The following is a 14,503-nucleotide window of genomic DNA, read 5'->3' on the forward strand; positions in this document are numbered from 1 at the left end:
CTTTCCAAGACCAATATTATTTTACATATTTTTGTTTTCACTTTAAAGTGTTTCTTATTCATTCTTTTATTGAAAAATACTTTGTCCAAAATGTTCTTGGGTTATTAAGGTCTTGGAAAGTTTAAAAGGACATAATGTTAAAAAGATGGCTGACTAGTGTAAATAATAACTTTGAAAATCAGCCTTCTGCAGATACTAGTTTCAGACTTCAGGATAAAAACATTTTTAATACATATATTGTATATAAAATTGAAAATATCTTTTTTGCCTTAAACTGTTTTATTATGGATATTGAAAGTAAAGTAAGTGATTTATAGTCGTGCAAAAGAAGAAAAAAAGTACCAATTTAAAACTGAAAAATTAGCAGATTTTATGTGTAAAGATGGCCATTTTTATAAACTTATTTATCTTGTTTTATCAATAATTCCATGATTCATTTATATTGCCATATAAAGCAGAATAACTAGTAATACCGTGGCTCAGTCGGCTGAGCATATCGTTAAAGATTGGTTCGTCTGTATTTTATCCAAAGACTGGAAGGTTCTAGATCTTTCTTAAATATTCAAAATGGATTGTTTTTGAACATTCTATGTGTTTAAAAGCGGAGTCCCATCAGTGGTGGGTAGTTCTCCGTCTTTTGATGTTGTGAATTGCATCATTCTTATAAATCGAATTGTTTGTTTAACATCGTTGTTCCTTACATCTTCGTTACAATATTATGGCGATATATTAGCATTTACTCATTAATCATAAGTGTGTATATATATATATATAATTTGATTGAGAATGTTGGCAACTAAGCTATTGCCACGGAACTCAATGATATGTATTTATGAACTTTCACAATAACTGAATATCTTAAAGTATTAAAAAAACCATTTTTGTCTTTAAGAAGTTTTATTTTAGTTTTAGAAAATAATAATAAAAAGGGCATTTTTCCTAAATGCGATTTATTTATTCTATAATTTTATGTCCCCAGTGATGGCGCTCAGGGCACTTGCACTACCTGCGGCAGTCTAATTGTATAATTGTTAAGCAGGGAACTTATTTTATTAAAAAATAATGATACTTAAAAAAAAAATAAGTTGTAAGAGGAAGTTTTTATCCAAAAACTACACTTTTCTCCTAAGAATACTGTAGTCAGCCTTATAGTGTTGATAGCAACCAAATATTTGACTATAATCAGCACTTGCTGTAGCGGTTACATCGGCCCGGTCAAAAAAAAAAAAAAAAAAGTTGCCTCTTAAACATATACATAATATATTTTTTGTGTAAAAGTCACAATGTTTTTATTTATAATGAGCATATATATTTAGAAAACAATATTATTATCATGTAACATAACAAAACTGATAATCAATTACTGCAAAACATTAGACATTGATTAAGAAATGCCTTATGTAGCCACAAATTGATAACCACAACATTTGTTTACAATTTTACTGCTATTAGAAAGAAATATTCTATTGCACAATCAAATGAAAATTGCATCAACTATACTAAAATCGCAAGAAGTTATTTAAAATTTTCTTCTCGCTTTTAGTTCTGCAAACTTTTTATTGCATCTTTTAAAAGTTTAATTGATCAACAGCTTCAAGCTCAATAGCCAAACCATTAAAATGATTTTAAGAGTAGGTGAATGTAAAAAGTTCTCAATTAATTTTAATCTTTTTGCCACTTGCTATATTTTATTAGCTTAGTTCACAATCAAGTTTTAAGTTTCTTAATTCCCCCCCCCCCCGCTCTTTTTTTTTTCCATTTAAAATATGCCGATTTCTAAGCATTGTAAGAATAAAAGATTGTAGCCATCACATCGAAAATGGGACGGCTGTGTAATCGTGGAAACTCGCCCCTTTTCTTTTTCTATCAGCTCAATTTCGGCATTTGTTTTTTGCTTGGAGATATTAGTGAGCATTAATACTGGTGAAGTGGCTGGTTGCCAAAGACGGCTAGCATTAAATAAAGCTCAGCTTATTGCTTCTATTCTGCAGTCGATGAAAATTTTATTTTCAAATGTTTATGTAAAATATGTCACACTTAAAGAATTTAAACTTCCAATGAATAAGATTGAGGGAAATTTTTATGCAGCATATATCGCAGTGCTGTGTCCACGTCAAATTTCTGCATTGCGACCTTGTTCACAGAAAAAAAAAAAATGGAAAGGGCCAAATGAAATATAGCAGAAATCGGGTCCAACAAATGGAAATAATTTGATCAATAAATAATTTCAAGAGTAGAGAAGTTCATTGGTTTATTGAATACAAAAATGATGCAAGAACTTTAAAAAAAAACGATGTTATTAATTAATAATAATTTTTAAGTCAACATATTAAAGAGAATTGCCACTGAAAAGAAGAAATTTATTCGATCAGAATTCAAATGATTATATTAAAAAATGTAATTGAATTTTGGTAAATTGTAGTTTCAATTGAGAATTCTTTTTCTACAAGTGAAGTTGTTTTGCAATGCAAAAAGCTGCTTTTTGTTTCAATAAGATAGTTATTATTTTCAAAGTTAGAATTAAAATTCGTAAGAGTACACTAAACATAATTTACCATTAAGAATTATATTATGCTTACAAAAATGATTCAGAATATACATTTAATTTTTTCTTAAGGATGTAAGAATTATGCACTGTAATTAATAAAGGAATTATGTAACAAGTTATGGTTATTCATTTAGCTGGTTAAATAAAACTACCAAAAATATTTTAAAATTTAAATGTCACACTCTGTAATTAACAAATAAAACAATACTAATAAAGAATTCAAAATTTTGTGTATTATTTTGTAATATATATTTTAATAACTAATTTTTTAGCCATGAAAAATATGCAATCTTAATAATCAAGAAGGGTTTTGATCTCAATATTCAGGTAGATTGGAATTTATTATTTTTAAATTTTATTTGACCTGCTTCTGCTTATTTAAATGAAGAGTAAAAAATATGCATAATTTTTAACTGGTAATAATAATAATATGAAATGTGAATCAAAATTTCTTGAATCATTAAAATTATTGGTTTCATATATACATGGAATTAATGCAAGATTTATTTTGCACCCAAAACGATTAATCTAAGTTTGTAGCAGTTGCATTACTCTTCTGTTTTGGATGATAGATGGAGATGCCTGAATAGATACGCATCCCATAGTGCATTGCAAGTGTAATGACAATGAGATGATATGCTGCTCTGTTAAGCTGCACGTGTGAATGTTGTGTTTGTGCTTGTTTAGTATGAATGTGATTATTAAAAGAAATGTTCCTGAAAACATATCCTGTTGCTCCCATCTGCACGGATCATAATAATTTACATTCCACCATAAGTTCATAATCGAATCATGTTTTGATATTTGACATTAATTTTGTTCAGAATTATTTTAATAATTTCAGCTAAGGGAGATTTATTTTATATTTGAACGCATAAAACAAATATCAATACACATTAAAAAATCGGAAATTTCATTTATCTTGTTAAAAATATGGAATTTGTTATGCGATAATTGTTAATAGAAAGAATTTGGGTAGCATGTTTGTAAATTTACATAGTTACAACATTACCAAATATTGGGTAGGAAATATAATTTCCACATAATATAATTTCAAGAAATGATAATAGCCCATCTGTAAATATTCAAGCACAGAGACTATCCACCAAATGTGCTGGAAAATAAGTTTTTCGTTGATTTTTTAAATGTATTTTTACCAGCCAAAATTTTTTTATGCATTTGTATTTAACACCAATGAGGTAGCTAGTGTTTGATACAAGAAATTCCCAATAAATAGCATTTGGATGGAGAAAAAAAAGTTGTTGACATTTTCAAATTAGGAAATACTTTCCTAGATGCATTGTTTTAAAGAAGAAATATACAAAACATAATATAATGACAAAACTATTCATTGGAATTAGCTGATATTTTGCAGTCATGATAAAATAACCTTACCCTTTGATTTATTCAAAAATTTTAAATACAGATTTGATAAATTACATTCATTTGAATTATTATTTGAAAGTGTAATATATATAAAATATTTTATATTACTATGACATAATTTTACAGGTCAATTAACTTATTTTTCAAAATGAAATAAAACTTTGGAATTCAATTTTGCTAGCTTATTAGGGCGAAGCATACGATATCGATTAATGCAATTTCATTTTTGAGAATAATTTTTGTTCAGGAAAACATGTATTGCCATTTGAAATTTTGAAGACTTATTTCGATTATAGATGATAGCAGCTTATGAAATTTCTAGATTGTCAATTTTGAAGAGTACATTAATTACTGTCAAATGGTACCTTTTATATGTTTGTATAATAAATGATGCCAGAATAAAATGTGGTAGGCTTGAAAGAATGGCTCTCCCTATTTTTTTCTTTTCTGGGGCTTGATAATTTTCAGACAAATATTTATGATGGATGAAAAATTATAAGCATGATGGCAGTTTTAATGTTGTTTATCTGTTTTTATCATTAATGGATTTGAAAAGAATTTTATAATCTTTTAGAGGAACAACTTTTACTGAAAATAAAATCTAAAAATAATATTAATATTTTAATAGAAGTCTAACTAGATTCAAATGCAAATTTTTATACATTTTTTTGAATTTGAAAAAAATTAATGTCAATAAACATACATTTTATATTTAAGGGTTAGTTTCAAGAATTTTCATGTTATTGCTATTTGTTCACATATTTTATTTGCTAATTTTTAGATCTGAAATTTGTTTATTATATATGGGAAAAAGTTATTAAGCATTAATATTTTTACCTTTTGCATTAATTAAAAAATATTTTTGTTAGAGTAATCCCACAGTTATGAATATTAAATGATTTTTTTTCATATATAACAAATAAAGAAACCTTTATATAATGATTAAATGTTTTATTAAAAAATTAATTGGTCTAGCTGAGAAATTTTAATCTCATATTGGTATGGAATAAGTATGTATAAATGCTACAAAACAAAGTTTGGCTTTTCTGGTAAAGTGCATCCAGATTTCTTAATTACTTCAGTAGCTGCATAGATACCCGCTTTTATGCACTCATCTAATGGATTCTCATGAACATACTGTGCTAGAAAACCTGAAATAAATTAAGTATTTAATCTCAAAGGAATAATATCATATAATAATTGACTTGAAATGCAAATATAATAATCAAACTATAATAATTTTTTTTTTAGTCTGTATGAATAAAATTACTACTAAAGCATGAAATAATAGCCAGCTGAGTACTGTGATACAATATAAATTCATTGGAATGAAAATTTGATATGGAAAAAGTTTTGATGATAATTTCTGGAATTTTATAGAAGAAAAAAATGCTATTTTGAAAGTACACTTTTAAAGATCGATTCATTTAAATTAACTAACGTGATTGGTATGCAAGTCATTTCTACTAATGATAAAGGAGAATTGTGTCTGTTGGAGTGTGACAGATCTGATTGTTTAATCTAAAGCAACCTAACTAGACACAAGCATATTTAGATATATTTTGGAGGCTGGAATATGCAACTCGGAACGACTTTATAGAAAATTTAATCAAAAAATATTAAAAAATTTTTTACCCTCTTTCCATTGATAACTTTTAAAAATATCATGCAAAAATAATTTTAGCACAACCCAAAATTATTATTTTTTTAAAAATAATACCAATGTATTTGTTATCTAACTCCACTGATAAAGATCATGCACAATATAATCAAAATAAGTGTAATTCTATTAACATAACACAGCTTTAATGTTTATTGCAATTTGTTCTTAAAAATGCTTAGTTGTCTGAATCATAAAGTTGAATAAGGAATTTAAATGAAATTAAACACAACCGATTTTTCCATTGAATGATCTGTAATACACTTGAAATAAACATTCAAATTAGTTGAATCTTTATTTTGAAATTCAATTCTATCTGAAGTCAATCAAAAGGCATATCTTTTTAAATAAGTAAAATAATTTATTCTCATGGAAAGTTGAAAGATCTTTATCTGAATGAGCCTGAAGAAATTGAATTCACCATTTTATTCTCATAATATTGCAGAAAATTTATATTGCTGGGGCATTTTATAACATGAAATTCTTTTTAAAGATACAAAAACCTAAAAGTAAGAGATAGGGATATAGTGCAGTAAGTTTAATATATATTATAAAAAAAAAAGACCCATGATTTTTAAATATACTATATTGAGTGAAAATATTTTTAGATAATTATTTGTAATGCATATAATGTATATTTGCTGAAAACTAATTTTCAAGTCAAAGAGTTATATGTTTTTGAATAATGAATTTATTTTTAAAACTTTATCAAAAGATACAACAATAAAATTTAAACATACCTCCAACAAAAGCATCTCCAGCACCATTAGTATCGACTATCTCCTCTGGTTTTACAGAAATAGCTGGGTATTTTGTTATTGTTCCATCTATAAAAAAATTAAATGATACCAAAAATTGTAAAGAAATTTAATGCAATTAAACATTTAAAAAATAAAATATATATAGTAATATAACACACATAATTTAACCTTTAAATACATTTAGAGAAAGTTTTCAGTAAAGTTTTAATTTGGTTCTTTATAGTCAGTATGGTAGCAAATTTTTAACGAAATAAGATAAATTATGAATTAATATTTGAAATTCCACATACCATTTATATAATTATTGAGTTGTGAATAAGAACAAAACAATTGCAGAACATGGATAAAAGGTAATAAATACCTACATACAACTAAAATTAAATTAATAAGAACTAGACATATACAGTAAAAGAGGAAATAGGTAATGGTAATGCACAGAAAGAAAAGTGAAATGGACAGCAGGATTTACTTAATAAATTATAACTTAGATACGATGCATTCCTAAACTGCACAGTCAACTATAACATAAAATCTAAAATTTATATAATTTCTATCAAAGAAAATCTCTTATAAAAATGTCAAATTTGTAAATATGTACTAACATGTTTAACAAAAATGCATTTTTTAATTTTGTATAAAAATACATTAGCCTTATGTGCATATTTTTATAAATTAATGTAAAAGTAATGAACATTTCATGCATAATATTCTTATAAAATAAAAGATCTTGCAGAGATGCTACTTAAACAACTATTCAGTTTCAGTAGAAGAAAGAAGCACAGTTTCGATTTTTGCAGTCCTCTAAAATAATACAATTATAAAATATTAATATATAAGTTAACAGATTATTTATAATAGAATCAGATACTATTATTATAGAAAATGGCTAAAATCAAAATTAAGATTGTTTACATTTTTTTTTACAATCACTTTAACTTTCAAATACCTTAAAATTCCTTTGAAACAGACCAAAGAGTAGATTTCTTATGCAATTGGCTGAAATAATTCACTGAAAATAAAATCCTTGGGCTTGTTGTTAATATGACACATTTTGAAAATTCAAAATTGTTCAGCAAAATGGGCAGTAATTGCTTCCAATGTGTAATTCCGAGTTTATAATTATTCATGGAGTTATAGGGATTAAATAACTTCTGCACAAAACATCTGTATAAGTAGTCTTATCTATCCATCATTATTCTTCTTGCATCAACGTTTCTTAGTTGATTATAAATACACAGGACATGATCTGAAGATGGCTTTAATTCTTTAATCATATGGTGGAATACATGCAAGTTGCAGAAACAAAAATCCACAGAGTTTCATAACGCTTTGTGTATCAATAATGAAAGAAGTTGCTGCTGCTTTTAAATGGTACATTCTTTCAGGGAAAAAGAGGGGGAACCCCTGCAGCTTTTTTAAAGTCTAGATTCTTCAATGCTTAATCAATAGCAAATCAAAACCTTTTCAGTTCAATTTTTAAAACTAAACAGTATTCAGTTTTCAAAAACTATGCGGTGCTAATAGAGCGATTATCGGTTTCTACATCAAATGAGTGTTTATTAATACAGACAGGGCAGTTACAGTATGCTTCTGGAATTAGATACTCTAGAGAACCAGTACCTAAACGTTTTATCCTCAACTCTTCTCTTCAGGGCTTAAATTCCTCCCAAAAATCATTATATTTTTAAAATTATATGTGAACTTGACTTGGCTAAATTATTTGTTTAATATAAAATTTATATTTGGAATTAAATATAAGAATTTAAAGCACATGAACAAAACAAGACACATATATACACCAGCAAGTAATCAAAAGCAACAACAAAAAAAAAATTGTATAGCAGAGAGAGAAAAAAAAAAAAAAAAAAGGTTGCAAGGAGAAAAATGAACTGGACTGTAAGGTTAAACAAAAGATCATGAATTAATGAATTAGTAATGAAAACATTTATTAAACAAAACAACAGTTTTTCTTAAGATGTTTGTATAGTGATCATGATTAATTGCATCAATACTGAGCTTTTACTCTTCAAACCAAAATACTAAAATATTCACATATGCAAGAAAAATTATTTTTTGTATATCATTCATGTATACATTGACCTTTTCACTCTGATGTATTGAAATTCAAGATGTCATCTGAAATAAGTATTTTATAGAAGGAAGGAATTCAGGTGGGTAGTTGAATTTTATAATAGCATATAACTTTTTCAGATATTTCTTTTCTATGAAGAAAAGCTTTCAATAATTTGTCCTGTCTTGCACTCATTTTATTATTTGCAGAACAGGATTTAAAGAAATAATTTCAAACAATTATTGCATAATTATATATAAATTATACAATAAAATAATTACTGTACGATTTTGTTCTTTAAAAAAAATACAATAATTGTTTTATTGATTTATGAATATCAGATGGTGACGGGGCAAAATTCCAAATTCAATTTTTTTTAATGATTACATTTTTTTTTCTTTGAATATTTTGTATATGAAAAAGTAAAGGAGTAATTTTATTGGCAATAATTCTTCAAGTTACACGCAATAACCTACAAGCCTACAAGTAACTTTTAAGCACCATGAATATTTTGGATAATTTTTATTTTAAGAAGCCTTGAACCATTCAATGTATGCACTTTTGACAATTCAAAGTGAATGAAACACATATTTTTTCCATGTATTGTTAAAAATTTCTAAAACTTCTTATGTGTAAAAATTTCTAGCAGTAAAAATAGTTAATTTACATTTGATGATTTACTAAATAATGTTGAAATATAATTAACAAATGCTAAAAAAAAATCAGTGTAGAAAAAAACACAACTTGCTGAAGTCATTATTAAAAATTAGCTTGCATGGTTTTGAATTAATACATAAAATTATCTCTAAAAAGAAATGATTCCCCCCTTACCTACAAGTAATAGGAAGAGCAATAAAAGTCAAGTAAATAAATGATAGAAATTATTTTCTCTTTATTATCAGTGTATTTTCCTAAACTGAGATAAAAGATCAGATACTACTATAAAGAAATGCAGTAATATAATTTAACAGATCTGACATAGTTCTGTAATGTGATGAAATTCTATTTTTTCACTTTTCACAAAGAAAAAAAGGCATTTTTAAGATTCTTAAATAAAAAACATTACAAATAAGTAGTTTTTAAGGATTTTTAATACTGTTACACTCTGGAAGTAAATTTTTTAGAAATAAATAAAAATACAGAATTCTGTAAGAACATTTTTTTTTTTTTTTTTGCTGTTCAGTTTAAGAGTGAGAATTTAATTAGCAGACAGAAAATTCAATCAAGTCTGCATCACATTATTTTCTAAGGCAGTAGAAAAGATTTTCATGGATACAACATTTAATTAATTAAATAATGAAGTTCTTTTTTAATATTTTATACAAGCTATAAAGGTCATTATGGCTTTAAAAAGATCAAAGCTCAAGCAGATTCTCACTAATGAAAGATTAATATTTTAGAATAAACAAGTTACTAACAACAAAAATATTTTTTATGAACTGCAGTTTTCTACCTTCAAATAAAATTTAATCAATGTAATTAAGCTGTACTATTTATAATCGTATTTATCAGATACGATTCAAAAGTTTTATACCCAAGTTTAATGTGAATATATTTGTATAAACTGTATACTGTAATGCATTTTGTATTAAGACAGAAAACCGAGTACTTTATAAATATAAAAAAATGATAATCAAAATGATCCCTGAAAATTATTTTTAAAATTAATTTTTTTTTTAAATTGAAAATGATATATTAACTTTAATGCAGTAACAATTATTTAATATTTGTGATTCCAAAAATATTTGCTATTAAATTTTTTTAAAAATCAAGTTTGTTTCAGACAACTGTCAAGATTGAAATAAAAAGTATTGAATATCTGCAAACATAAAATTAATTTTTTAATTAATTTTTCATGTAACATCTTACTATAAACCTTTTCAAATTTTTATTCAGCATTAGAAAAGTAAATCTTATATTCTTTGAATTAATTTTCAATTTACCTTTTATATATCGTGAAGTAATTTTTTTTTCTTCAATGAAAAACTGAATTGTGGGGATGCTTAAATAAGCTAGAAGATTCTGTGCCCTTGATATTTTAAATTACTTAGTATTGCATTGTTAAGTATTTTACTTTTCTTACTACAGGCAAACGTAAGCAGTGTAAAAATTGAATTGCTTTAACGTTGGTTTTTTTGTGGTTTATTAAACAAGAACCATTTTTAAACTATACTGTATCAGAATCATAGCTACATTTTAATTCGTCTAAAGTACAATTGTGATAAATGGTTGAAAACACTTAAAAGATTTGTTGAAATCATCAAATAATGATGCTTTAGTTGTCATCTAATGCAGAATTAAAAAAAATTGTGAGGTAGTGCAAAAAAAGTTAAAAGAGAGTAAATGAAATTGCTCGAAAAAATATAATTTTAAATAAATTGCTTTAAAAATATGGCTCTGTATAAATATTAGCATTTCTTTTAAAACAAATGCATAACAGACAAAAAACAGCAAATATATTTACCTTTTGCCACAATCAGGCAGTAAGTAATCTCCTTACCTTTGACCAAAACTACAGGATTTTCTCCTTGAGTAATTATTACAACTCTAGACTTCTGTTTATTCTTCTTAGGTAATTCACTGATTTTCAATGCTATCTCTTCAACATTGTCCGTCTAAGAGAACAATAAACATTTAACATGGACGTTTAATTTTACCATTTTACTTTAAAATTAAATGCTAAAAAAATATGAATTCTAAAACTTGCAGAATTTTCTAAATTAACAGTAAATTCTAACAAGCAGTTAAAAAGAAAATGAAGATTTTAGTTTCTTGGTTAAGCTAATGTACAAAATTTCAGCAGAATATAATAGTTTGCAGTATATATCTTCTTTTATAATAAATATCCATGCTACTTATTTGGCAGAAAGAGCTTTGCCGATTTCATTGTTTTTTAATTCATAAATTGTTATTTTATTTGTAAAAAAAATATGTATTCAACAAATAATTATTTATACACTTATTTAAGCAATTCTGAATTAAATATCCATAAGCTCCTGTATGAAGAATACTTTTAAAGTGCATGTATAATTCTCTAATAAACAACAACAAAAACTAACAAAATAACTTAAAGCTGTTTGTTATTCTTTTAGAGATATTAATCAAGCTTTTTAAATATATCTAACTCACATATTTGATAATTATATTAAACCCCGATTGTAAAAATATAGTTCTACAAAAATGCATTTGTTTAGAAATTAATTTAGCTGATAATAAGAGATATAAACATGATAATATTTTAAATTTAAGTAACAGACATCTTTTGTAAGACAATTTCAACCTACATTTAAACAATTTTTTCTCAATATTCTATGCTACTGAAATACAATATAAACTATCTTTTTGTACATTTCATAAAAAAGTTTAGCCAAATATTTAAATATTTTAATTAAACATAAATAATACCAATGTTTTATAATAGTTTTTATATTATAACTATGCCATTAAAAAATTAAGACTATTTCATTTTTGTTGCTCAGAAAAAATTTGTCTTATTAAATAATAATGCCAATTCCTTTCTCATAAGATTACAGTTCAACATGTTTTACTTTTTTATATTTTATATAAAACATTCACTTACATTAAAATGAAATAGATTTTTGTGTCTGCTTAGATATGCAATCACTTAATGATAATTTGTTCTATATTTTTACTATGCATTAATAATCATAATATAAATTGATTAGGGATATAAACCAAGTATAAAATTCATATTATATCAATGCTTTGAAAATATAAAATTGTAGAGTTATTTGTGTATTATCTTATTTTTGTTTATAAGGTTATCAACAGATAAATTCCTTATTATTATTTTATCCTAATATTTTAAATAACTAGACAATAAAGAGTATTTTACGAAAATGCTTCTAGAATATTACAGTTTTCTATCTTTATTGACGACTAATGTATCACTTTGATTTTACAAATTTCGAGAGGAATTTTTATTGTCTTGAATTTTAAGAATAACATTTAATTGAAAAACCATTAATTTTCTGTTTTAGTTTATTAAGGCCAAAAAGTTATAATAAATGCAAATTGTCTTAAATATGCACTAAAAAGAAAATGATCCAATTTCTTCCATTTCATTAATCTCAAGATAAAAGCTTTAAAAAGATACTTGCCCCAAATTCCTGCTCTTGGGAGAATGCAGCAGCTTCCTATATAGAATAAAATCAATTGTCAATCAAATTATTAATCTAAATCCTGCTTTTGAAATATTTAACATTTATTTTAAATTGTTATAAAAGAATCTAAAAATAATGTAAGATTAAGAAAAATTATAGCGATCTTACTCTTAGTGTATTAATTTGCTTCGCTTGTACTTGCGTATTTTCATACTTCACACACACAAAATTACCAATTTAAATCTTTTTCTTCAGTTTGAAACATTGAATTGTAGCCAATCTCTATTAATAAAAGAAGATGAATGTGTGTGTGTATATTCATACTTTGAGACCAGACTGTTTAAACTACAGCAACCAATTTGACACAAGTATATTTTGGAGAATGCAAATGTGCATCTCAAAGCATTTTTTGAAATTTTAATTAGGAATTTTATTAATTAATAAGTAAGCAAAATGTTGGCATCTTCCTTTCATAACTTCTGAAAATATTACTATACAAAACTTTTTTACAACTTAAAATTCAAAGAAATACCTTTTCAGCGATACCAATTTTAAATTGTATAACTCATACTACTTTTAATAAATTTTTAAAAAAGTATTTGATGCATATTTTACAAGAATAAATTCTTATTGTTGAATTAAAACTGAGATAGGTTTTATTGTTGCTTGCATTATTTTATATTAGTATCATTCCCCATTGTTCATCAAGATATGAAGATTTTCCTAATTTTTCATGTTGAGTAGATTACAATATAAGGCATGCTTTTAATGTAACATTTTTTTTAAAAAAATTTTGTTCTACATACAATTAAGATTTAAGTTCAAAATCAAGTGATGGGGAAAAAATTTTAAAATGTAATATTTAAACACTACATGTTTATTTTGATATAATTGAATGTATAAAAATATGGAACGAGAATCAGAGAAAACCATAACATAATCAGCAGAATAATGTATATTCTAAAATAGTGCAAATTATATCTCTATTGAAATTTGAAAATATTTTTTGAGATGAGCCATTAAGACCAAATTATACACAATATTTAATTGAAATTTTTTATAACCATTAATCTTGGCAAAATAACTGATCACCAAAAGCAGCTAGTGTTTCAATAAAAAAAAATAAGTAATATCATATGCAGATAATTTTTAGTTACAAAAAATTTAACTACCTTATAACATATTATGCAACAATATATCTCAACTAATTATATATGTAGTAGAATATCACTGGACATTTTAAATCTAATATTGCTTAACTTCTTCCTAGTGTTGAATATAAATAAACAGTACTTTTCTATTGTGAAAAATTGCTAGTTATTAAAAAATATGTGCACTAAAAAAGAATTATTTAAGAATAATCTAAAAAACAATACAAATTTTTAATGTATATATAGCAGTTGATTTTATTTCATTTATAAGTTCATAATCAAAAATCAACACAATGTTCCTAATGCACATTTGTAAATTTGGATCAATTTCTGTGCAGGGATATTTTAAGCCTTAATTCTCACACCTGTCCATCATACAGTATTGAAATATCAAATCTAAAAGCTGAAATTGAATAACTCAGAAAGGCTATAATTTGACACAAAAATTAACATATAATCAACAAATATTTCAAGCATTCTGTGGATTCTTAATTGAACAGTAAAACAGCATATTCCTGAAATGGAAGAAGTTCTTGAATAAGAAAATGAAAAGATCAAAACAGTTCAGGGGTGGAATAACATTTTATCAGAAATATTTCGACTAATAAATTTAAATTGCAATGCAAAAATAAAATGAATTGAAGAAGCATTTTTTAATTTAATAACTTATAAAAATTAAATTTTATGAAACATTTAGAATCATTTAAAAAATTAATCCAATAAAAGAGATAAAAATGTATTACATAAAATATTTAGGATAAATTAAAACTTACAGTATTAGATTGCTTTGAAAATAAATTTT

At 25.0% G+C, this 14,503-nt stretch overlaps 1 protein-coding gene across 2 annotated transcripts in view; it reads right to left on the minus strand.

Annotated features, from left to right (window-relative positions):
• Window positions 1–4,864: 4,864 nt before the first annotated feature.
• Window positions 4,865–14,503, minus strand: part of LOC129956865 (uncharacterized) — a 42,266-nt gene continuing 32,627 nt past the window's right edge. The window contains exons 8-11 of one of the 2 annotated variants that reach the window (XM_056068836.1): window positions 12,548–12,583; window positions 10,927–11,041; window positions 6,335–6,421; window positions 4,865–5,085 (exon numbers count right to left, since the gene is read on the minus strand). In XM_056068836.1, the coding sequence (XP_055924811.1) occupies window positions 4,958–5,085; window positions 6,335–6,421; window positions 10,927–11,041; window positions 12,548–12,583 (366 nt within the window). In that variant the 3' untranslated portion in view covers window positions 4,865–4,957. Of the gene's footprint in view, window positions 5,086–6,334; window positions 6,422–10,890; window positions 11,042–12,547; window positions 12,584–14,503 lie in introns of both variants that reach the window. The other variant, XM_056068826.1, reaches the window with a different exon arrangement.

The sequence above is a fragment of the Argiope bruennichi genome, chromosome 2 (genome assembly GCF_947563725.1).
Source record: "Argiope bruennichi chromosome 2, qqArgBrue1.1, whole genome shotgun sequence".
Taxonomy (NCBI): domain Eukaryota; kingdom Metazoa; phylum Arthropoda; class Arachnida; order Araneae; family Araneidae; genus Argiope; species Argiope bruennichi.